This window comes from Rhinatrema bivittatum, chromosome 15 (assembly GCF_901001135.1).
Source record: "Rhinatrema bivittatum chromosome 15, aRhiBiv1.1, whole genome shotgun sequence".
NCBI lineage: Eukaryota > Metazoa > Chordata > Amphibia > Gymnophiona > Rhinatrematidae > Rhinatrema > Rhinatrema bivittatum.
The window spans coordinates 61,701,839-61,726,125 of NC_042629.1; the positions used below are offsets into that span (position 1 = coordinate 61,701,839).

The window sequence follows — 24,287 nt, forward strand, 5'->3', positions numbered from 1 at the left end:
TCTAACCCTTTTTGACTCTCCCATCATGACCCCTGGCTCTAGAATGTCCTTTCAGCCTCTTAGGCATTATTTATATCTTGGAAGTATTTAAATGTCTGTTATGTCCCGTCCCCCCCACTGTAGGCTGGATAATGTTATGTTACATTATTTAATCCCTCTGTGATGTATGCATCCCTGGTTAATCACTTTACAACCCTCTGGATAAAATGCATTGTAGGAATGCACATAATAAACACCCGAGATGCTGTCTCGTCTCCTTGATCTGGATAACCTGCAGGATTATTATATCCCAATAATATTTCAGCACAGCTGCGGCCGGTGTCCCATGTTTTATCACAAAAACTTTGAGTGTGGTTAAATTTTTAGCAAAATGGCATTTGCAGCATGGATAATTTAACTATGTGTTCATAGCTACTGAGCTAATTTTGCATCCCAGTGACTCATTAGCATTGAAATTGCGATAAAACCCGCAAGAGGAAAAGCTATGTGCACTAAAATAGCTACGTGTGAAAATGTAATCAACTTTGTGCACTACGTGGGCCTACCCTGCACCTTCTCCCGTCGAATGCGCGCTAATAGTGACTTTGGTGCATAACTTCAACTTTGCAAATTTTGCTGCATGCAGGCACGTGGTCCTCTGCATCTGAAGAAGTTGAAAGAAAAGCCGAAGCCACACTAAGCAGGTCTTTGCATGCATCTCGTTACTTTCTCCAGCCCTTGAACAAACCCGACAGTTCATCACCTCTTTCCATCTCACTCACGCACAGAACATAAGCTTTTTTTTCTCTTTTCTAAATTTTATTTTCTTTTTCAAGTGTAGTCAATGTCATTTTAAAAACACAAATAAATATGCAACACCTGTTACAAATAAAAAAAGGACTACTATTATTAAATAGCCGCACATGCTCTGGAAACAGCTTCTACACACATATCAGGAAAACATTCATGCAGCTCATCAGGGACAGCTTCATTCTACATTTAAAACTGACAGAATGTAAAAATCAGTGCAACAGAAACATCTACAGTACAAAAAAAAAAGTTACTCTACAGTGTGGTAACAGTTCATAATATTACAGTCACCGTAAGAAAGGATCCATACCCATGTTCCTGATCTCTCACCTACATCACACATTGTGTTAAGAGAGTTCTATTTACAGAATAATTACCTGTCAATCCGCTCTGCTATAACTTAAGGCCTACTATTAAAACCACTGAGCAAAAATATATATAATATATATATTTAAATATCTTTAAAAACTGTACAGAGAAAGCAGGAAATGTATGTGTCCAATTATTGATGAATTTCAGTCAGTTCGAGCCGAGCCTGGCCGGAATCTGTGTCCACTTGCAGCAGTGAGATGGGTTAAACTGGGCATCTCTAGGGGCTTCGACCCTGACATCCCCTGCATTTAGAAAAAAGTGTTGGGAATAAAGCAAAAGGACCATCATTGGTCAGGCAGCATCATGTGACCATGCATGGGACCCTTTCCATGGCTGCTTGTCAAGCATTAACCAATGGTAAGGCAGCGTTGACAGTGCCCTGATGACATCACAGTATGCTCCTCAAGATCATTCTCATTTTAAAGGCAAAGCACCCAGCTCTGCAGTTATGGGGTAATTTTCAGGTGCAACAGACTCCAGTTGGGGCATGACAGGGTTTTTACTTGCTTCCCGGAGGGGCGAAAGCATCCCTTGACTAATGACTCACAACTCCCAGGTCAAAACATTTTGGGTTTTTTTTAACATGCACAACCTGTCATGCGGTATCCCTTACATACATCACTAACATAGTAACATACTAGATGATGGCAGAATCAGACCAGTTGACCCAGTAGCCTACCCAGCTATTCCCGGCCACACTGCAAGGATATTTCCCAGCTGCCAGCCACAAAATCTTGAACCCCTGCAATACATCAGGATAAATCAAATAAACTGGACCTCTGGTTGCACTAGCAACAACTCATTCTACGCTGCCCATTACTCCTATGTCACTCCTGTAGTTATCATGAGACTTGTCCGATAAGCGGGTCACTTCTGGACACCTCTTGGGATGGCCCTTTGCCTACACAATCCTCCAAAAACTTACGATTAAAGTGATCGCTTCTGGAAAACGTCATCATTTCCATGAAGAACTGGGACTGGGGGAAGGGATATTAGTTTATTTCTCAGAAACGTGTATCAACAAGACAGAGTCAACTATCAAACTCGGTGCCAATGATGGGCATTACTTTGGCTGTAATTAATCTGACACGTAATTCATATCTTCCAAAGCCATAAGGCGCTGCGAGTGAAACAGCCCCCGCCCCAGAGGTCCAGAGGCAAGCTGGTCACTTTTACAGCTGGAGCTTCCGGAGGGGGAGGGCTCAAAACTCCTATCAGTTAGACCCCCACCGAAGGTCTGTACCTTTCCTTCCAAATGCTCACTACCATGGTATTGTTTGTGATTTTTGCGCTAAAGTTTTGTCCATGCTGCCCAGGGCTCACAGCTTGCTGGAGACACAGAACTCCTAACAGACATGGAGGTTAGGTGGGGGTGGGGGTTTCAGTGAGAAGCCTCTCGCAGGCAGCCGTGGGAAATCTATGCCACCCTCCTGGAAATGTTGGGAGGTGTGTGTATGGGGGTGAGTGGGAGGGCCGAGACCAGAAAGAACACCCAAACAACTTGTACTCTCTCGTGCTGCTACAAAAACCCCATGCCCTCCCCCCCCAACACGGAATGTATTTTAAGAAAAAGGAAACTAAACAGCTGAAGATGGCAAAGCCAGGTGGATGAAAGATACCAAATAATAAAATCCCCACCATCCTCAAAATCAAGCCAAGCCCTACCAAAGCCTAACCAGAGCTTCACCCCGACGGCTTTGTGGGCCTCGTTTGAAACCCCTTGGCATAGGCTGGAACTGAAGCCACCGCCTTTCTGGTGGCTCACGCCACAGGGGGCAACTCTCGCCACCCGGGGCCGCCTGTGACTCGGCGATCTGGACTCAGGCAGGCCTCCAGGGGTTACCGTGGCGTCCCTCTGCAGGTAATAGTTTAGTTGGGGGGGTTTTGGGGGTAAAATGTTCTTTAGAGAGTGTCTTAACTAAACCTAACCAAGCCATCTGCCAGTTCGGACAGAGCATTCTCCAGCAAGTGAGACACTTACAGTGACAAGTGTGGGACACAGAACTACATCCCCACATTTGCCTGCTGAAATCCAAGCACTCTCTCTTCATGTAGGTAACTTAGAATAAAGTAATTCAGCCTTGAAGACCACCCTCTTTAGAAGGCAGATGTGCACATGCATATGTGTGTATATACACACATACCTATATAAATATACTGTATACAAACACCTATATAAATGCATATATACATATAAGTTTTGTTACACACATTAAAAACTAAATATAATTAAGAAAATTATGTTAAAACCAGATTCCTGTCCCCTTTCCCCTCCCCTGTCTGCTGCCACCTGTGAGAATGCCACGCACTCTCGCTGTGTGACCCATGATAGGGCTCCCAGCACTGGAGCAGAGGTGGAGGATGAGGTGGAAGGAAAGCGTAGGTTAAAGTTGAGGGCAGGGGTGGATTGCTTTCCTTTTTAATGATGTTTAGTTAAAACGTGCACATTATCGTAGCACTATGGACAACAAAAAGAACAGCCACTAGCTGGAGAATGCTTGGGCTGGCGTGGCTCTAGGGGAATGCTCAGGCTCAACATTCAGTGCAGTTTATTGTCCAGTCTGGTGAAGATCTTTGCCCATCTGCTCAATAGTTTTAGACCCAAGTGGGTTGTGAGCTGGTCTCCACCCACAGGAGATCCCTTGCTTTTCCTAGGAGCAGCCATTTTGTGCAACAGCAGAACAGTAGAGTCAGCCTGGGCAACAGGGGCTATACTGATGTCACTACTGCAGGTCAAAATGGCTGCCACCTGGAAGCTCTCTTCAGTGTAATCTAGCTGACGCACAAAAATGTGGACTGTCCAGCCAGAGGAGCCCCTTCACCTGATTGGCCAATTAAGCTGGCTTGAATTTTGAACATGAAATCTATCCTTTCATAATATATAAATGTAAAACATAAAACAAAACAAAAAATCTTCATACCTTTAGAAGGCTAGAGTTTTTTTTTATATATATATATAAATAAAGTTATACTTAATTAAAAAAGGAATCTCTTCCCACCTGCCTCATTGAACAACATGAGGTCACCCTGTGAAATTCTCTGCTTCTGAAGCTACCGGCACATTTTGAAATCCTGGACACCCTCCGGATGATGCTGTCCGGCACCGCGACGGATACAGCGGACGGTCAGCGGAGAAACAGAAGATGTAACAAATGCATACAGGTAACAGCTAAACCCCTGCAAGCTCCTCCCTCCTGGCGTCAGTACAAATGTGGAACAGTCAAAGGGGAGATCTTTCCGAGTGAAGGTAAAAAGACAGAGAGAGGATGGAGTCCTCCTCCTTGCCCCACTGCCGCTAGACTTGAGAGTCTGCTCCTGATCCCAGATTGTGGAACTCATCGGGGGCCAGCTGCTTGTCTGTCTGTCCAGCTCCACCCTGGCGGAAGCCCGAGGCAATCTCGTCGAAGGTCCGGCCCTTGGTCTCGGGGACCTTGAAGTAGGTAAAGATGAAGAAGAAGATGAGCAGCACGATGAAGATGACGAAGACGTAGGCACCGCAGAGTCTCTGAAAAGACAAAATGGATGGGACTGTGAGTCAGGGGTGCATCAGCCGGTGGCCCCCCGCCCCCCCACATCATTCTAAAATGGCACAGCAAAGATACAGCATCCACCAGCAACAAATTTTAGATGTCATCCCTATGCTTCTGCAGTACTTCACCTATGATCAGCAGAGACTGGGCATTTACAGTCAACTATATTTCTATAAAGAGTGCTGTCAGTGTACACAGTTGTGTACAAGATAAATAAACCAGGCTTCAGAATCTCTGTTATTGAGATTTAGTACAAAGAGGTTAAATGACTTACAGACATTCAGAGATTGAGATGGTGTCAGATGTGGGATTGGACTCCATATCTGCAGATTTCTAAGCTCTGTGCTCTAAAGGTTAGGATGCTGTGCCAACCCTCCATGAATTACGTTTAGAAGAATATAAGTGTGATTTAACGGATTCCTGCCAGCCAAGAATGCTAGGCTAAGAGTCATTCCAGCTACTAAAAAAAACCTAGTAATTTGAAAAGTCAAGATGATTACTGGTGCAAGATATACAATAATTGCACCTGCCACCCACAACTGCTGGTCTAGCTTCACCTTGCCTCTGTCAGTCAGTCACCTCAAGTTTCATTTTTGTTAAAAATATAAGAATGTAAAAGGTTTAACACAACCATTAACATCCTAGCTCAGTGGCAAGGCTGAGGACCTGGGTTTGATTCCAGTATTTGGCTTCTGCTTCTTGGGCTGGCCATGGCCAAGGTTGCTGCAAAAGCAAGTTTCATAGCTCCTGGGTAGTAGGGGAGAGTCCTAGCCATTGCTCAGTGGTACTTAAAGGCCAGTCTTGAGGGTCCATGTTAGCCAGGTTCCAGAGGGAGCCATGGTTTGTGTTCCCTTACTGAAGACTAACGTAGGTGACGGCTGGGCTAAATTGGGAGAGGATGTAAAAAAAAACCAAAAAACCCTGGATAGTTGCATGTGCAGGGGCATGGCACCCATGGTCCAACAGAGGCTGGTTCCGATTGAGCCTTAATTCCAGAAGGGGCAAGAGGAAGACTTCCAGGCCAAAAGCATGAAATAAATTAGAATCTGGACAAAGTGGTCTTATGGGTCCTGAAATATTTAAGAGCATCACCTGACCCTGTACTATCTCCCCCATTAATGATTCTGTACTAATGTGCACATCCAGCTTGGGTAAAATTATCTTACTATATAGCCTGGTGATGTTTTCTTTATATATTTTTCAGTGTGATTAGGGCACAGTACTTCATGAACTTACAAGATAATTGTCGGGGAAGATAACTTACACCCATAGGGCAATAAAGGATAACATTTCCCCTCGCTATAAGAGCAAATAAAGGCACCCTTCCGGTGATACAGGATGATAAAGTCTTTGCTGTCAGAATCCACACATGCTAAGACATTGCAGGCCATGCCATCGTTTCCAGAACACCCAACAATACCAAAGGACATTACAGAATACAGAGCCGCACTTGACGATGACGTCTTCCACCACCCGACTTGGCGCATCCACACTTACCTCAACATACTGGAAGCACATCCCCACTATGAAGTTGGACGTCCAGTTTGAGAATCCAGCCACGGCAATGGCCGACGGGCGTGGACCCTGGCTGAAGAGCTCCGCCACAATGAACCATGGGATGGGGCCCGGCCCAATCTCAAAGAAGGCAACAAAGCCAAAGATGGCGACAATGCTGATGTAGGACATCCAGGCCAGTTTCTCCTGTGCACGAGAGGGAAAGGAAGTGCGGAGTCATTCCAGTGGCTTACCATCAAAAAGCAGACCTTCAACGTGTCCCTGATCTCTCTCTCTCTCTTTCTGTCTCTCTTTTCTTTCTACTTCTTCCTCCTTCCTTGCCCCCTTTCTTCTCTTGTGCCACCTTCTGGTTCTGAAGTTTTCCTTCTCCTCCTCCTCTTTCTGCCAATGTTCCTCTCTGGTGCACAGATTTTTGCCTTTTCTCTTCCCCCACCCCTCTCTCCACAGTTGCTTTTTCTCCCCTTTCTCATGTCTTACTCTTTATCTCTCAAGTCCACTTGCAGTCTGTTGTCACGTCCACCAATTCTGAGGTGCATATCTGTTATTTCTGCCTCTCCGATGCCCCCAGTTCTGTGCGTGGCACACCCATAACTGTTTGTGTCATGCCTTCTCCCCCAACTTTGTGTCTCTATGGTTCCCAAATCTGTCATCTTCTCTTCCACAATTTGCTTACACCTGGCCACCCCCCACCAATGGGATTTCAGTTTCAGAAACCCCAAGACACATCGTCATGCCTGTGTAAATCTCAGCCCTTGTGAGAAATGCCTTGCCCTCCTACCAGCTTCCTCCACATGTGGGCAAGCGGAAGGGGAGGTCCGGTTGATGCCAAAAGCGGACTCACCAGCAGCACCAGGGCGATGGTCATCAGGACCGCACAACCAGCCATTCCCATGAGGCCAATCAGGTGCAGAGTTCTGCGGCCAGCACGCTCCACCACAAAGAGCTGCCAAAAACAGGGATATAATCACTGATAAATGACCGTTCTTACCCAAGTATCACTGATAAAGAACGGCTACGACATCTGACCCTCCCCAGTGTCACAGAAAAATTCTTGCTGAAGCCTTAAATAAAACACTATTTTTAAATGGCTGTTTAAGCCAGAGAGGCAGTGGCTTGCCCCATCATTACGGAAAGACCATTAGTGTTTCCTATGCTTGTTACAGAGCTGAGGATGACTCACAGGTACAACTGTGAAGGTCATGTGTACACCAGGGTTAGGGGTAGGGATGGTGGTTACTCACAGAACTGTGACGGCCATGTGTACACCTGGGACAGGGGTAGGGATGGTGGTTACTCACAGATAGAACTGTGACGGCCATGTGTACAACAGGGTTAGGTGTAGGGAGGGTGGTTAGTCACAGATAGAACTGTGAAGGCCGTGTGTACACCAGGGTTAGGGGTAGGGATGGTGGTTACTCACAGATATAACTGTGAAGGTCGTGTGTACACCAGGGTTGGGGTAGGGATGGTGGTTACTCAAGGAACTGTGATGGCCATGTGTACACCTGGGATAGGGATAGGGGTAGGGATGGTGGTTACTCACAGATAGAACTGTGACGGCCATGTATACACCAGGGTTAGGTGTAGGGAGGGTGGTTACTCACAGATAGAACTGTGAAGGCCGTGTGTACACCAGGGTTAGGGGTAGGGATGGTGGTTACTCACAGAGAGAACTGTGAAGGCCGTGTGTACACCAGGGTTAGGGTTGATGGTTACTCAGACGCACCTGCAAAAGCTGTGTGCAAATTAGGATTTGGGATGGTGGTTGGTCAGACACCTATGAAAGTTGTTGTTACAATATGGTAAGGTCTAGGGTTAGGGCTAAAGCTAAGGCTAGGACTGATGATTACTTACAGACACAACGGTGAAGGCCGTGTTTACAACTCCAGCTCCAATAGTAGCATAGACTGGCTGCGCCACTCCTGCCTTCTCAAAGATTTGGGTTGAGTAATAGAAAATCTAAAAGAATAAAAAGAGGAAAAAAAAGAAAAACATTAGTTCTGCTCTTACTGGCTAGAAGACGTTCACAAGACAGTGACATCCCTTGATCTTTTACTCCAGCAAAGAGTGCAGCAATGCTCAGTGCTTCAGAGGAGAATGTAGACCACTACGCAGCCATTAATAAAGGCTGATAGGAACGTTTGTCCACATTTATAGAAGACGAAAAAGAACCAAATGCATTGTTAGAGATATGAAAAGCATTTATTGCCCACGGACACAAGATGAGAAATCCCTCATCACGGCTGCTCCTGTGGGGGACCTCTTGCTCTAGGGGCCAGTTCCTTCCCATGTATATTAGTACAGTGGAGCGGTCATGTAACAGTGAAGGCATTCCCTCGTTACAGGGAGGGACCATGGGATAGCAGCACGGGTTATTGCAATAAACGCATCTCTTTTAATAAAGCTTCAGGTTTCTTCCTGAGATCTAATTATACATGAGGAAGAAGCCTGCCTATGAAGCGAGATACTGCTACAGAAACGGGCCAGTCCAGACTGTCAACGCTGTACCAGGAAGCAGGAATTTATTCCTCTGGGATTTTCCAAGAAATGCGGGTCATGGTTTGTGGCTTACTGAAAGCAGGTGTGTGGGAAGGGCGGGGTGAGGTTGGGTAGAGGAGGAGCGAGCACGTAATTTACATTTCTAGATCATTCCGAATGGAATTCAGAAGCATGATCCAAAAAAACCCCCAAAAAAACCTGCACCCGTAACTCAAGACCTGTGAACATTTCACGAATGTTTCTTGGGCTAGCCCAACCCAGTAATTCATGGACTGACTCATAGAGCATGGCTAGAAGGACAGCTCCCTCTTGGCCTAGCAAAGACTCTTCCATGAAAAGAGGCAGTTGCCATAATCAAGTTCCTGTTGACTCTTGCCCTGAAACCCCCACATGCAAGTCTGGTTTTCGGGATAACCCAATTATGCCAATTACCTCATCTCTTAGACCAAACATATGTGACTATCTCGTGAATATTCACTGAGGGACTATGGCTAAAAAAGGCTGCTTCCTTGGCCGGGGGGGCCACTCCCCACAGTGCCCGCTGTGTCCTCGGTACTTACGGCGTTGATCCCAGAAAGCTGCTGGGAGAGCTGGAGGACGATGGCGATGACGATGGGCTGGCGGTACAAGGGCGAGCGGAAGAGCTCCAGGATGGTGACTTTCTTCTCCCTCATCATCTGCTGGCTCTCCTCCTTCATCTCCAGCAGGTCGCTGCTCACGTCCGTCGTGCCCCTCAGCTTTCTCAGAACTGGTGGGACCAAAGGAAGCGGGGGAGGCGTTAGGTAACGGAAAGGGGCATCCTCGAGCTCTCCAGCCCGTGCCTGAAAGGGCCCTCTCGGCTGGCGCCTCTTCCACTGACGGGATGCAGAGCCCTGGGCCTGGACTCTTTCCCAGCCCCTGCCACGACTCAGCTATTACAGCTGATGTACCCAAAGCACCAACTCTATAAACGAGTACGTCTTAATTAGCACCGATGCATCTGAGAGGGATGTGTGTGTGTCAGGAGGGACGACTTACTGCTTTTGGCACGATTCTCTTCGTTTTGATTAATGAGCAGGAACCTCGGACTCTCGGGACAGAAGGGCAGAGTCAGCACCTGCAACACCGCCGGGATGAGGGTAAAGCCCAGCAGGTAGGGCCACATGCTGTCGTTACCCATGATGGACTCCAGTCCGAACACCTGCAGGGGAGGGGCAAGAAGCAAATGGAGAGTCAGGGGAGCCCCCTTCCCCATCACCCTGCTCCCACTCCAGACCAAAAGCTGAGCTCCGCATGGCAGCTGCCAGGTCACACTTAAAGTACCCACGCACGCCAATCCCTAAATCTGTCTACATACGAGTATCAAAGTCCAAGCACAGGAAAGGCCAGAACTTTCCTACTATTGTGAACTAAAATAATTCCAGACTGTATACCTCTGACAGGCACACAGTCATCGTGCATAGTGTCACCTCCCTCACATACACCCACACAAAGTCAATCCTCCTACAGTCATTTCCCATGCAGCAAGACAAACACACACACACACACTCTGGAAACTAAAGTAATGAGGTCCGCAGTGGTGAGCCCAATTCCAGCAATGGCATGAAGCATCTTACCTGTGCTATCAGGATCCCAATCACGATGCCCAGTTGATGCAGGGTCCCCAGAGCTCCACGCAGGGCCGTAGGTGCCACCTCGCCCACGTACATGGGCACGAAGCCGGTCGTCAGGCCGCAATACAGCCCGATGACGAAGCGGCCAGTGATCAACATCTCAAAGGAGTTGGCCAGCTTGGAGAACCCCATCAGGATGGCCGCCAGGAAGGCCAAGACATTGACTATTAGCATCGAGTTCCGCCTGAAAGCCAAAGGACACGAAGAGAAGGTCAGAGCTCAGGCCGTCCCTTCAGACGGGAAACCAGCTCTCCGAGGCTCAATGACTATTGTATCACTACGGCCACTGATAATGCAGTACGCAGCTCGAGTCTCCCTCCCAAGACATTCTTGCATAGTGTTATTATGTAAAAACCTCTTTCTAGCAAACCAATCTCTCTTCTCCCAATCCCTCTGATACAATCAAGAATCATTTATGTTCGGTTGCACAGCACAACCTCAGCAAATGCAGTGCTTTAAAGCTATGGGATCCTGGGAACCAGACAGCCAATCGGATCAGTGCCACGCATGTGATCTGCGCATGGTGTGCCAACCCATACGGGACAACCAAAGCAGCGAGCCAGCTCATATGAGCAGCAGGGAGCAATTTCCGTCTCCTTCCTCCCCTTTTCTTTTACAAACTATTATTTTTTTTAAAAAGGGCAAGGATGTATAGCAGGACTTCCTAAAACTGATTCATCGGGGCTCCTTTCAAAAGCCAAAGGGTGCAGCTCTTATGACATAGTTACTCGGCTGTGTTAGACAAATATTATTGCGTGTCGTTACTACTGATTTCATGAAACGTGTAAGATGACTCGGTAACATCGTCAAAGACAACAGAAAAAGATGAGTTGGCCCACCCCGTCCATCCATTTATCTCCAACCATGTCTAAGTGTATCCATCTAGTGGTCAATGACCTCCAGAGCCATCGTGGCCAAAAGCTGCGACGGTGCAAAGTGAAGTCGTGGGCATTCTCGGCACTTACCGGCCAAAGCGATTCACAAAGAGCCCAACTGAGAAGGATCCAATCATCCCCCCGACTGAGAAGATGGCAACAGAGAGGGACCAGAGCGTGGTAAGGGTGCCCTCTGGGATGGACTCCTCATATCGGTGTAGCCAAGTCTCGTTGTAAAACCTCTCTATCACCTGTCGAGAGGGGGGAAAGAAAAACAAGGTCACTCAACTTGATCATCATTGGGCACTTACTGGTGTGCGGACCTCAAACGTGCATGCCAGGGATTTTCCCGAGTTACAATTCATTAACCACACCCACAAGGAAGGGGAAATAGCACGGTTAAAATAAAACCCAGGTAAATAACCTTTAAACCCTGAAAAGAAGAAAGATGCAAATCCAAGTTTTATTTTCTCATGTATTTACTTATTTATTTATTTATTGTAGTTTTCGTTTTTTCGTGGTATTGGTGCTATGTGGCATAGTTCATTCAAATCCCTCTAGATGGCGCTCCCAAGCTTCCAATTTATTTATTTATTTATTTATTTTTTAACTGTGCCTAGGTGCCACCGGATCTCCTGCAGCCTTCCAAGTTCCAGGATGAGGCAACTGCACTGAGAACTGATGCAAGAGGAACTGAATCCGTCCGCGGGCACCTTGACAAATAGGTCACAAGCCGGAAGCGATCAGGCTACATGCTGGGACACACCTTGGAGTGTGTAGGGTGTCCGTCAGCAGTCACAAGGATGTACTTAAAAAAAAAAAAATGACTGAAATATTTTCCATATGTGCCTTACACAGGAGAGTGTGCACCAGTGACTAGGTCTAGATTCAGGCTACAGCTATTACTGCTTAACATTTCTATAGTGCTACCAGGTACATAAAATAGAGGCAGCCTGCTCCATGGAGCTTACAAGTTGGTTCACACTGACAACAGGATCTGAGATGCGGGGTTCCTGAATTCCCTTAGGGCTGGGCAGGGTCTACCTCCCCCCCCCCCCCCCCCCCCCACCCCAGGGTGATGCTAATGGCATCTCTGTGGTTTGCCCACAAGTCAGTACTTGGTTTCCAGGGGGAGTAAATACAGGCAGAGCAATACAATGGGATGGAGAGGAGAAGGGAGGCAGATGCGGAAGAGAGACTGTTTGCCTCTCTGCATCTCCAAGTATGGGGAAGCCATGCCTATTCTGCCCACCTACAACAGCCAAAAACGTCTCAAGGAACGGGGCATCCTGGAAGGAGGGGCAGAACTGGGGGTGACTTAGGCTCCCAGCAGTTTTAGGGACACTCAGACTCCATTTCTCAGAAGATGTTTCCAACTGGAAAACTCTCCCCAGATGATGCTCTCTGGGGGGGGGGGGGGTCATGTTGGGTTTCACTTTGGTGTCTGCTGACAGGGTCTGGGCTGTCATATGAGCAGTGCAGGTGGGTGCAGACCCGATTCTGTAGTTTTATCACCTGAAGAGGTTTTTTTAGGGGATTTTTTTTTTTTTTTGTTGTTGCCTGTCTACCAAAACATCCTTTTCCTGGGGCTGGATTTAAGATTATGGGACTCACACACAGTGCACTGGAGAAAGAGAGTTTCAAACACCCTCCCCCTTCCCAACACCCCCTTCCCCCTCTGGAAATCAAATGGGCAGCAGGGGAAGTCACAGTGTTTAGCTTCCTTCAGATTTTGCTGCTTTAGCCATGTGCCTATGCCTGAATCCCTTTAAGTTCAGCAGAGAGGGGGGAACATGGGGCGAGAGGGGGAGCGTCGCTCCCTGCAGCCCTCCCCAGGCTCCCACATGAAGAAGTGACTGCAGCAACCAGAGCTAAAAAAAAATCCAAACACTGCAGACCTGCAGCCACGCCCCGGGATGCGCGCGGAAGACGCCGAATATCAAAAACCTGCTGGGTCTGGAATCTCCCTCCGTCCTGCCTGGCCCCACCCACCAAGGTCATTGGCTGTCAGAGGAGGTGTGAGGTGGGGCGTGGCAGCTGTCACCCTCTCTCTCTCTCTCTTCCTTCCCCAGGCTTAGTAAAACCCCGAGGAACAAGGAATTATTCATGTGGCAACATTAATATCCAACGCCCCTGTGCAAGGAGGCACACAGTGTGCTTGCAAGATCTCCCTCCCAAAAGAGCTTTGCTGAGAAAGCTTAGCAGAGAGGGAGCTTCAAATACCACCAGCAAGGCGGGAGAGGGGGGGATCTCCAGGAGCTCAGATGGGAAGGTCCCCAGTGTGATTTCCTTGCAAATGCACTTTATTATTATTATTATTTGATTTGCATTCCGCCTTTCATCCACTGCTATCATTAGAAGCTTAAGCAAATTGGGGGCGCTACTGGGCCATCCGAAACCAATGCAGACACTGCCCAGATTCAGGTAAATCACGGAGCAAGTGCAACTAGAGCAGACAGACGGAAAGAGATTTTTTAAAAGAAGGCCAATCCATAAAGCTTTTCCCTTGCACTGTCGTTCCCTAGAGTCACCACCTGACTCCATGTCATAAGAAAAAGGCAAATTCCAGTCCTGGTTTTGCCCTTTGCATGCAGGGCTCGTAGTTCTAGGTTTCTGAACACAAAGCCAGGTGGAAGGTGCAGAAAGCAAGCTTGGGAGGGTCTGCCTCCTGCGCTGGGAAACCCCTTCTTCACTGCCAGAGTGCCCTGTCTCCTCCTGCATTGCATGGGGCCTGCACCATCACAACAGCCAAGTGTGGGCTTCTGTGACAGAGTATGAAAGGAGGGTTGGGTTACAGAAAGTTACAAAAAAAAAAAATAAAGTGTGGGCACTGCCAGCAGCTGCGCAGCTTCTGCCTGCCGTCTCCCTCCCCCATCCACCTGGGGCTGCCTCTCTTCCTCCTATGGCCATAAGTACATACAATGAGAAATCTTCTTAGTGTTGTAAGAACACTTCTCACCAAGTTCTTTGCAGACGACGCTGCCAAATATTGAAAGGGCACTTGTAAAGGCAAGGCTACAACTTCTTCCTTTTTTAACTCCAGAAAAGGAAGCAACCCCCAATCAACCTCCCCTTCCTCCAGAGGATGTGGCACCGCCTGCACTTTCCTGTATTTTCTGGGAATTTTGTTGTTCGGTGCTTGAAGGAAATGTGCCAGATTTGGCCACAGCACACCCGAGGGAGGCGACTGGCAGGCCCAGGCGAAGGTGCTCCCATAAGGGACCTCATGCTGCAGTCTGGGGGCCCACGGGGCTCCCTTCTAGGGCACGACTACGTTGGTTCTCACAGCGCCATCCTAGAGCTGGCAATCCTCGCTTTTCCAATGGCCCTCCTCAAACCTCAGCCTGCCAGGCCCGCTCCGTGCTTGGAGGCTCTCGCGACCCGCATGTCCCAGCAGACGGGGCGAGAGTTCCCTGCGACAGAGGGTGCGGCCTGGCCCGCCCACAGCTGCCGCTGAAGGGCTATGAGAATTCTCTCTGCAGGTCAACGCCCGCAACTTTTTCCCAGAGTTTTTCTGGATCAAGCAGCAAACTCAAAAGCAAACGTCAGCTCTCCCAGGAATACGGAAAACTAAATAATGCCTCGGAAGAACAGGATGTGCTATTTTAGAGAGGCTTCTGTGTGTGTGTGTGTGTCTGTTTCTGTCTGTGATGCGACCTTTACAGTATGTGTCAGTCTGTAGCATGTACTGTGTTAGGTATCTGGGTTTGGGGGACTACTTCTCTCATTTTAAAGCCTGCATGAGATTAAGCTTGAGCCTTCAATTATTTTACATTCCAGAAATTCTCATCCTTCCCAATACAAGTTTTGAGGTGCATCCTGTAGAACGTCATGTATGTCTTAGGCATACTGCACATGCTAAAAGCATGCAATGTGCCTGCCACAGAAGCACTGCACACGCTAAAGGCTTAAGGAAGAACCGGAAGCTTGGGGGGCATCCAAATTTATAAATCTTTTCCATTTTCTTGGCGAGCCAAAATATGTGTAAGATGGATCTCACTTATTGTCAGTACATACGTTACAAAACCAAATTGACAGAATGCTTTTTTAAACAAAAGTAACTTGTACCCTGTCTGCCCTGGGTAGTATTCCATTCGTGCACATGGCAGGCAGTAACACTCTGATTGCATCAATTCAAATTTCTGCTGATGAATGGTTATTTGCCATCCTCTAAAGGGCAGCCAAGGTAGCAAGAAATGTACGGATAATGTCACACTTGGTGCATCCACTCGGTGCCTGTTGCCTGTGATTTCATGCGTGAAATCACACCTGCACCCACACTGCATGAACCAGTCTCTTACCAGCATGGTGGCTCCCTGGGATTCTAAAGAATTAGACATTTTAATCAATTTGGAGTTTAAATTTGATTTTTAAAAGCCCAGAGACTTTGGTCTTTGTTAGGTGAAAGTTTCTGGGACACAGGCAAAGCCAAGCAAGGTGTGATCTTTGAGCATTTGGTGGGCTTGCACGGGACGAGACTTACTCAATGCCATGTGAGCTTTGGGAACCATTGGACAGCAAAGTGGATGGCATTTCTTTCCCCACATCTTGAAGCAGTGGGACAGGCTGAGAGGCCCAGCTCCCGGCTCTGCAGGGTCTTACCTTCTGAGGTGCATTTATAACGCCAGTGTTGTACCCAAACTGCAGCGACCCGATCACCGCAACTGCCACGGCCAGAATGAGATGGACCGTTATCTGCAGGGAAGAAGAGAGAAGAGAAAGGGGGATGGGTGAGAAGAAGCAGGGAGAAAGATCCATGGAAAGCTCCGACCACCAGCTCCGACCACCCGCTCTGACCACCTCCTTCCCTACCAGCTGAGTCCAGGCCCGCTCGCCACTTGCACACATGCCCTCGCAGCCAGGGCAGCCTCGTCCCCCTCAGATGTGCAGCCCTCTCCATCCCCCGGTACTCCCACACCCTGGGAGGGACCCATAAAGCCACAGGCAGGTTCTGTCTGATGTAAGCATAGCCGAATCCACACGGCTTGGAATAATCGGAAACAGAAAAGAGCAGACTGGAGCGAGAACATATAAATCCTGACCTGCTGGACACGGCCCACCGAGAGACAAAGCCTGAGCGCTCCTGCGGACTTTCCCCATTAGTTTAAGGGTCTCTCACCCCCAAGATACTTAGCGCCCTATTCACTAAGCATTTTTCCCATAGACAGACAATGGAAGAAAACCTTTAGTCAATAAACCCCTTGGTTTGGTCACTGCAGTCCTGGGTCAGAGGCCATGCAACCTTCTGGAGCCCTGAAATAATGAGCCCTGATGCCAGCAACATGACTATGACTCCCTCCCCTCCATGGGGGTGGTGAGCGCTGCCTCTGCAGCATCCCCATCTCAAGCTGACTGGACTGTATGGGACCTTCCACGGGAGTGCACAGAACAGAAGATTACAATAAGCATTCCCTCACCACACATAAGTACGATTGTTTGGTTAAAAAAAAAAACCCCACACATTTGTCTTATGTCTCTTCTTTCTGGAAATGCTAAGCATGTGTTTGTGGGGTACGATCACCATTCCTGCCAGGACCCTATCACTTCCTCCCCAGTAAGGACTTGGGACAGTCGCTGGCAATAACTGAGCTGCCTGTGCTCTTAGCAGGGAGAGTTCTCACGGGTTAAATGGCAACGTGCCATGTTTTCCCGCCAGACGAGAACCGATGCTGGCCAGTGACCTGGAGAGGGGAGGGTTCTGGTCGCTCCCTCCCTGTGTTTACTGTGACCCTCTCTGCCACATCATTTATCTGCATGGGCTCTAGCAGCCTTCGATTCTCAATCCCACCTGTGGAAAGCTGCAGTCCCTCTCACCCAGGCCTGCATATAGGAGGCTGGCAGGTATTGCAGGGCCCCTGAGATGAGCGTACCGAGGAGGCAGATCCGGAAAGCTCTGCTATGTCCCCCTAAGACCAGGGGGAAAGGGGGAGGAATTAAGAGAGCGAGGGGTACAGAAAGGTTCACCAATCTATTGGGGGTCCCGTTATCCCTGAGGGTTTTCTAACTGGACAATTTGACACATTTGGGAGCAGAATCCTGTTTCCCTGTAGCCAGTATGCATGGAGGACAGGTCTGCCCCCCACACACCAACAAACACCAAGGCAGTTCACTTGCAGGCACAGTACGGGATCAGAGAGAAGTAACAGAGCTGCACAAGCACTGGGACATAAAACAGCAGTGTACACATCTCAGTTCCAGTTCAGCCTGGGCTTAATCGAGTCCAATGCCTGCTCTTTAGCACTGCAGCTCAGTTAGTGCACCCAACCCCACTGCTTAGGGAAGTAATCGGTGCTTCTGCACCTCCCTAGCCCTCTCTCCCTTTTAGGCCCCTTAAGCCACAGTAAACAAGCCAGCATTTGTCTGAGCCAGGCCAGGGCTGGCCGTTAGCCGCACACCTTTCTCAAAGCTTTCATTATCCCCCCCGTTGCAGCAATGCACGTCCCCAGAGCCCGGGCCGCAGCAAAATCCCATCACAGGTTAGGTTAATCGGCTTTCAATCTCCCTGCTAAGTTCTAGGCTCCTGCAACTCCACTTGGAGAATGCTACAAATTGTCTCGCCTTTTTGATGAGAAAACGTGCTTTTTCTTTTTTTTTTTTGCAGAAAACAGCTTGATTTGCCCCAATCCAATTCATCACAACATAATTTCCCTTTCCCCTGGAATTTCCAGCTCATTCTGACTCCACCATCATCTTACATCTCACTGGGGTTGCCAACCAAGTGAATGTGACTACAAGATCTTAGTGAAGGCAATCCTCATGGTACGAAGTAGGGTTGCCAACGAGCTCCATGTCAGACGGGACAAGTAAAGCCAGGCCTGGATTTACCTCCAGGGCATCTCTGGGCTCCTACCTCCATCTGCGCTAAGAAGAGCAGGAGCTACACGTTCATAGATGCCGTGGGGGTAAAACCAGGACTGGCTCAGCCGGTCCCCTGTAACATGGAGCTTCTTGACAATCCCTACTTCTCACCATGAGGACTGCCTTTATCGGGAGATTGTACTCCCATCCACCTAATCCCAAATGCCTGCCACATGACAGGGCTGTCCCTTTCCAAAAAGGACTTAATGAATGGGACCCATAATTATGATTAGGAGTTAATCAGCCTCGGCATCCGTTCTAACCCGGTCACTTGTCCTGCCTCTGATTTTAAACTGAAGCTGGATTAGGGTCAGGGCACAGCAATCTTTACAAGCCGATCCTTGTTTCTGTACGGATCCTGGGGAAGTGAATGGTAGCAAATATTCTGCAGCCAAAGAAGCAACCTTTGCTGGCCTGAGGAACAGGCAAAAGCTCAGAGGAAAGTTATCGTAAAAAAAAAAACCCCTCACATGATTATCCAAGTTAAAGTTATAAATAAAAGTTAAAGTTATAAATAAAATAAATAAATCCAAAGACAGGTCCACGAGCTTTGGAGACCTGCAGAAGGGCCGTCTTGAAAACTCATCTACCTCTGGAAAGTTCTTAAATTGGTCCAGTTTTCTCAGGAACCCCCAAGGCTACTGCAACTCTGAGCTACGCCACACACACAAAAAAAACAATCTCACCGAGCAAGGCAGATTACTCAGTAAAAACACAGAACTAATCAAATTGACATTTCTGTGTGCTGACACTGTTTGCTTACTATTCCAAAAGCAAACTTGAGGCCACAATCCAGGGAGGCGTGCTCAGGAGCCGTCCTTCCGGGTAGCCCTGGATGTGCCAGCTCACCAGCTGAAGGAAGGAGGAAGCGGGAGAGGGCCTTGAAAGTTTAACATGAGCTGCCCACGTGTCCAGCAGAGAAGGACGTTGTCCCAGTCTACCCTGAAATTGAACTGGAGGGAAGATTCTCCACACTGGCCTGCTTCCCCTTGGGGGGGGGGGGGGTGAGAGGGGAAACAGATAGCACCCCTCGCAAGAGAAAGTGATTTCTTACCCCCAAAAAAAACCTGAAAGAAACATTGGAACGTTTTGGGTGCCGAAGGTGAACAGTGAATAGCATCCAAAGAAAAGGAAGGGAGTTATTGGAGGGTGAAGAGGCAGGCGGGGAAGCAGGGAGAGGTGCTGATCCAGGCACAGGATAAAATGGATCGTCAGAGCTGGTTCAGCAGGAAGCTTTCTCCCTGTGTAGCCAAGTCAGAAATGTCATGCTGGGCTGGCTCAGAACAATGGTCCAACGAGCCCTGCCGCCTGTTTCCAATGGAGGGACCCGGAGACTCCCAAAAAAAAGTCCCTTTCATGTTGCTCCCAGCCACCCCAAGAACGAAGAGGTGGAGAAACTAAAGTCCGTCTGGCTAACACTCATCCAGAAGCTTGCTCAAGCCTTTATTTTCAATGTGGTTACCTCCACGGAGACTTCTCTGTTTCCCTTGATTCTTTGGTGATGGGGGATCCCGGGGGTTGCCTTTTTCTGAATCACACAATGCTCAGAATTTTGTGGTCTTTTTTTTTTTTTTTTTTTGCAAATGTTTTTTGCCCAGTCCATCTTTCTTAGCTGGAGTCTGGGTCAGAACCAAAGTAAGAGGTGAGAACATGTTCTGAAAGCAGCTGTGCCTCTCTCTCTCTCTCACACAGAAAGGCGGAAGGGAGGGCCGCCCAGAGACCTGGCTGTGAAATGCATATGGTCCAAACTGAATTAACTGGTTGCAGAGGAGATGAACAGGAAGGTCCTTAGGATCCTGCTTCCTCCATGTCCTACATCAAGGGTGATCATAGCTCTCAAACCAGAACAGTTTATTGCAAGCCATGACAGAGAGACCTAGGGGATGGCAAAAGGTTAGGAAATCCAGCTGAACCCAGTGTGAATTAGGGATCAAAAGCCGGCAGCGTGGCATGACTTGGTCACAAACCAGGTGCTTGCCCCAAAACCAGGGCCCTACAGCAGAATTTAGCTTTCCAACCAGGGCACTGCATTTAAATTGCAAAGCTGGGACCATTTCAGTAAATCCAGGCCATAGGGTCACCCTCCTTTAAGCACCTCACCTATTGGGCATTTTGGAAGCAGTACATAGTTGGTGAGGGGCTGCCTTGAGAACACGGAAGCTGCGTTCTGAATAAGCTGAAACAATGCCCCAGGCCTCTTCCACTCCCTCCCTCCCTCCAAACAAAATAAAAATTTTAAAAATCCCAAAAATTGATGCGTGCCAACCGCAAACTCATGCTAAGACAAACTCTATTTACAAAAGAAAAATGTTCTGGTTTCCAGCCAGATTGTTAGAATGATCAAGACCACGGTAGCTGTAGCTGGTTGCCAGGCTATACAAATACAGAACAGGTTACGTTTGTCTTACGGGCAGGCAACAGTAATTAAGTACTTTTCATAGTGTCACATTGACGAAGATGACGTCAAGGTGTGGTGGGCTGAACCGGGGCAATTTTCAGCAAGGCCTCGGTACGCCTTCCAAGGGTTTGGTGGAAAGAGGACAAATTATCTACAGTGTTCAAATAAGCAGAAACCTCGTCAGCCTGATTTATGGCAGGACGCAATGGAATGCGGTCCCTCGGGGGACTGATTATATGGAGGTAAGACAAGGAAGGCACTGCGATTGCGCTGCTCTCCGGAAGGGCTGCCTCCTTCTCCTCCCCACCAAACAAGGAACAAAAAGCACAAAGATCTGACTTTCAGGCACTATCCCAAAATGTTCCACTTTCATAGCACTCCCAAAACACACAGGCAGCCACTTCTGGGGTGGATAGTGTCCCACCCCCATGTGTTCCTCCAAAGGAAAGAAGGAAGAGTGGTATTTTTACTATTTATAGCACCATAGGCAGATTAAAGCACAGGGAGGTAAAGTGACTCCCCCGGGGTCACACAGAGAGTCAGTGACTGAGGCACAGGGGGATAAAGTGACTCCTCCAGGATCACACAGAGAGTCAGTGACAAGGCACAGGGAGGTAAAGTGACTCTCCCGGGGTCACACAGAGAGTCAGTGACGAGGCACAGGGAGGTAAAGTGACTCCCCCGGGGTCACACAGAGAGTCAGTGAGTGAGGCACAGGGGGATAAAGTGACTCCCCCAGGATCACACAGAGAGTCAGTGACTGAGGCACATGGGGATAAAGTGACTCCCCCAGGGTCACACAGAGAGTCAGAGACTGAGGCATAGGGGGGTAAAGTGACTCCCCCAGGGTCTTACAGAGAGTCAGTGACTGAGGGACAGGGGGATAAAGTGACTCCCCCAGGGTCACATAGAGAGTCAGTGACTGAGGCACAGGGGGATAAAGTGACTCCCCCAGGGTCACACAGAGAGTCAGTGACTGAGGCACAGGGGGATAAAGTGACTCCCCCAGGGTCACACAGAGAGTCAGTGACTGAGGCACAGGGGGATAAAGTGACTCCCCCAGGGTCACACAGAGAGTCAGAGACTGAGGCACAGGGGGATAAAGTGACTCCCCCAGGGTCACACAGAGAGTCAGTCACTGAGGCACAGGGGGATAAAGTGACTCCCCCAGGGTCACACAGAGAGTCAGTGACTGAGACACAGAGAGAGAATGTGCCTCCCCCAGGGTCACACAGAGAGTCAGTGACTGAGGCACTGGGAGATGAAGTGACAGAATACACGTGAAATTAATGACAAAGTTGTGGTCATACTCCATAATGCTCCATACAGATATGGAATTAAATGGTTTAAACCCAGGACTGGGAGTCATAATTCCAGAGTTCTACTCCTAACTCTGTTACTGGTTCCTTTTGCAACCTTGAGCAAGTTCTTTCTGTTCCCAGTCCCTCCACGTATCCTAGTGCAATAGGAATATCATAGCACTGTAATAACTAAAATAATTTTCTACTCTTTCGCACAATAGCTGTTTCAATAGTGAGCAAACACTACAACTGATTGCACTGATCTCCATCCCAGAGGTGGCTGGGAATTTGCTTCCAAAGAGCCTAGAACTGTAAGGAATCTGTTTAGCAGAAGTGGTTTCACAGATTCAAAATGCAGGCAGTAGCCCATCCAAGGTTATAAACCTAATTGTTTTGTTATCCAAAAAGAACAAAACAGCCTGGCCTTCCTAAGCAGAGTATAAAAAGGCCAACATTTTTCTATACATTTAAATAATCAAATTAAGTAAGAATATAATAATTTAATGGGTTGTACAATCATGTTATAATGCTAAGGTTTTTCTTTTGGAGGGGGGGGGGTGGAGAGGAGGGATCCATAATAAATATAAATATTTATTCTTTTTATTGTACTAGCATAGATTACCTGGTTATAAAGCATCTGTCCTAAGGACTTTACAATCAATTTGAAGAAAAGCAGGTTAAATAATTTGCTGAAGGGCATACACAGTGCATGATGGGTAGGGAGACTGCACGATTGTCTCCAAGGTCACAGCTCTGAGGATTATGATCTAGACCGGGAATTCTCAACCCAGATCTCAGGACACACCCAGCCAGTTGGATTTTCAGGCTGTCTGCAACCAATATGCATGAGAGAGATTTTCATGCACTGCTTCACACATATTGGTGGTACTTATTCTGCAAACCAGACTGGCTAGGCATGTCCTGAGGACTGCTCCACGCCAGAGGTAGCCAGCCCTGGTTCCTGGAGTATCCCAAGTCAACTGGGTTTTCAAGTTATTCACACTGAATAGTCAGGAGATGTGCTTGCATCCAGGGCATCTCCTGGAGTTGCCTACCCCTGTTCTATACTTCAACGGGAGCCTTAACAGACGTCAGGCAGCTGTAAGACACGCCCTGCTCCCAACTGAACAGCGTGTCCCTGGGTGTGGGCACATTATCTGTGCCAAGTATGTCCACTGGAAAAGGCCAGGAGGCAGGGCTGTGCCCCTATATCTGCTGGTACTGTGCAGAGCAGCCAACAGCTAGCTCTGCCATCATTATAGAACAAAAGGCAAATTAGCAAGATAGTGCCAAGATATCAAAGAGTCCTTTCTCACACCATGACTTAGCAGCAGCCTGGGAATGTCATCACGTTATACTGGGACGGGGAAGGCTTACTTTTTTTTTTTCTTTCAGTTTTAAGTATGCAAATACCATTTTCAATCTGACAGTTCTAACTTAAGTAACGGCTCCTTTTAACAGCACTTTTCTTCAGATGGAATGATTGCTGTGTAGTTACACTGCTCTATGTGTTAATTACTTAATGCCTCTTATGATCATTTTGTACAATGTATAAGTTAATTTTCCTTTAAAAAATCCAGAACTGATGCACCAGCGGGTGGCACACAGAAGACATCATTATTAGCACCTTTATGTAGTAAACAAAAAAAAAAAAGAAGGATCACAGCCCATTCCCATCGATTTCTCTCTTAGCTGCACAGCAGTGGAGATTAACAGCGCTGCATTGAGCATTTCAGGATGATGGTGAGCTGGGAAACAGAGCTTCCCAAAGAATTACATTGTGTTATGTTGAGAATTCAGATTACAAAATCCATAAAAGGATGGGGTTTGTTTTTTTTTTCATTTTCTATTCCTTTATAGCAGGGGCACGCAAAAGTAAACAAAAAATAAAAAACATCAAGTGGTCACTGCGAGCTGATCCTGGGAAAACTGTGATTGCTCTCTGACAGTCTTTCTCTGCCATGCTATAAGGTGCCCCTAGACCGGGCCTCTCACACGGTGCTGGTAAACATTTATAAAATGGCACATGTCACAGTAAATTCCCTTCCCCAAAGAGCTTACAATCTCACTATTGTTAACTAGCTGTAATTGAATAATAATTGCATTCATTCCGTCTAAGTTGGAAAATAGCAGGCACTGAAACTGGTTACTAAATAGTTCACCCCAGACGTGGCTGCATGGATATGTCCAAGTCATTACATTTGTAGGGCATGCAGAGATTCCTCATTTGTGGTCTAGGCAACCATTCTGCTTTTCAGTAATATCACAACAGAACAGTGATACGTGTCGGGTTTTCAAGGATTCCCCACCATCCTCTGTACCCCTTGCTCTAGATCGAGCCAGCTCTGTCCTGCAGATCCATGGCTGATGACAAAGCCTTCCCTGGCTGAAAACAGGAGGGATGAGCATCTGGAAACAAATTAGCCCTCTGAGTAACAAGCAAATGAAGACAAGGTTGGAGGTTGGGTGGTCTCTGCAGTACATAGCTGGAAGGGTAA

The 24,287-nt window shown here is 47.9% G+C and overlaps 1 protein-coding gene across 2 annotated transcripts in view; it reads right to left on the minus strand.

Annotated features, from left to right (window-relative positions):
- Positions 1 to 782: 782 nt before the first annotated feature.
- LOC115077105 (solute carrier family 2, facilitated glucose transporter member 1-like) overlaps positions 783 to 24,287 on the minus strand; it is a 189,501-nt gene continuing 165,996 nt past the window's right edge. Inside the window, exons 2-10 of one of the 2 annotated variants that reach the window (XM_029579301.1) lie at positions 15,835 to 15,927; positions 11,323 to 11,483; positions 10,301 to 10,541; positions 9,723 to 9,885; positions 9,266 to 9,453; positions 8,061 to 8,165; positions 7,048 to 7,149; positions 6,189 to 6,392; positions 783 to 4,666 (exon numbers count right to left, since the gene is read on the minus strand). In XM_029579301.1, coding sequence (XP_029435161.1) covers positions 4,457 to 4,666; positions 6,189 to 6,392; positions 7,048 to 7,149; positions 8,061 to 8,165; positions 9,266 to 9,453; positions 9,723 to 9,885; positions 10,301 to 10,541; positions 11,323 to 11,483; positions 15,835 to 15,927 — 1,467 coding nt within the window. In that variant the 3' untranslated portion in view covers positions 783 to 4,456. The remainder of the gene's footprint in view (positions 4,667 to 6,188; positions 6,393 to 7,047; positions 7,150 to 8,060; positions 8,166 to 9,265; positions 9,454 to 9,722; positions 9,886 to 10,300; positions 10,542 to 11,322; positions 11,484 to 15,834; positions 15,928 to 24,287) is intronic. The other variant, XM_029579302.1, reaches the window with a different exon arrangement.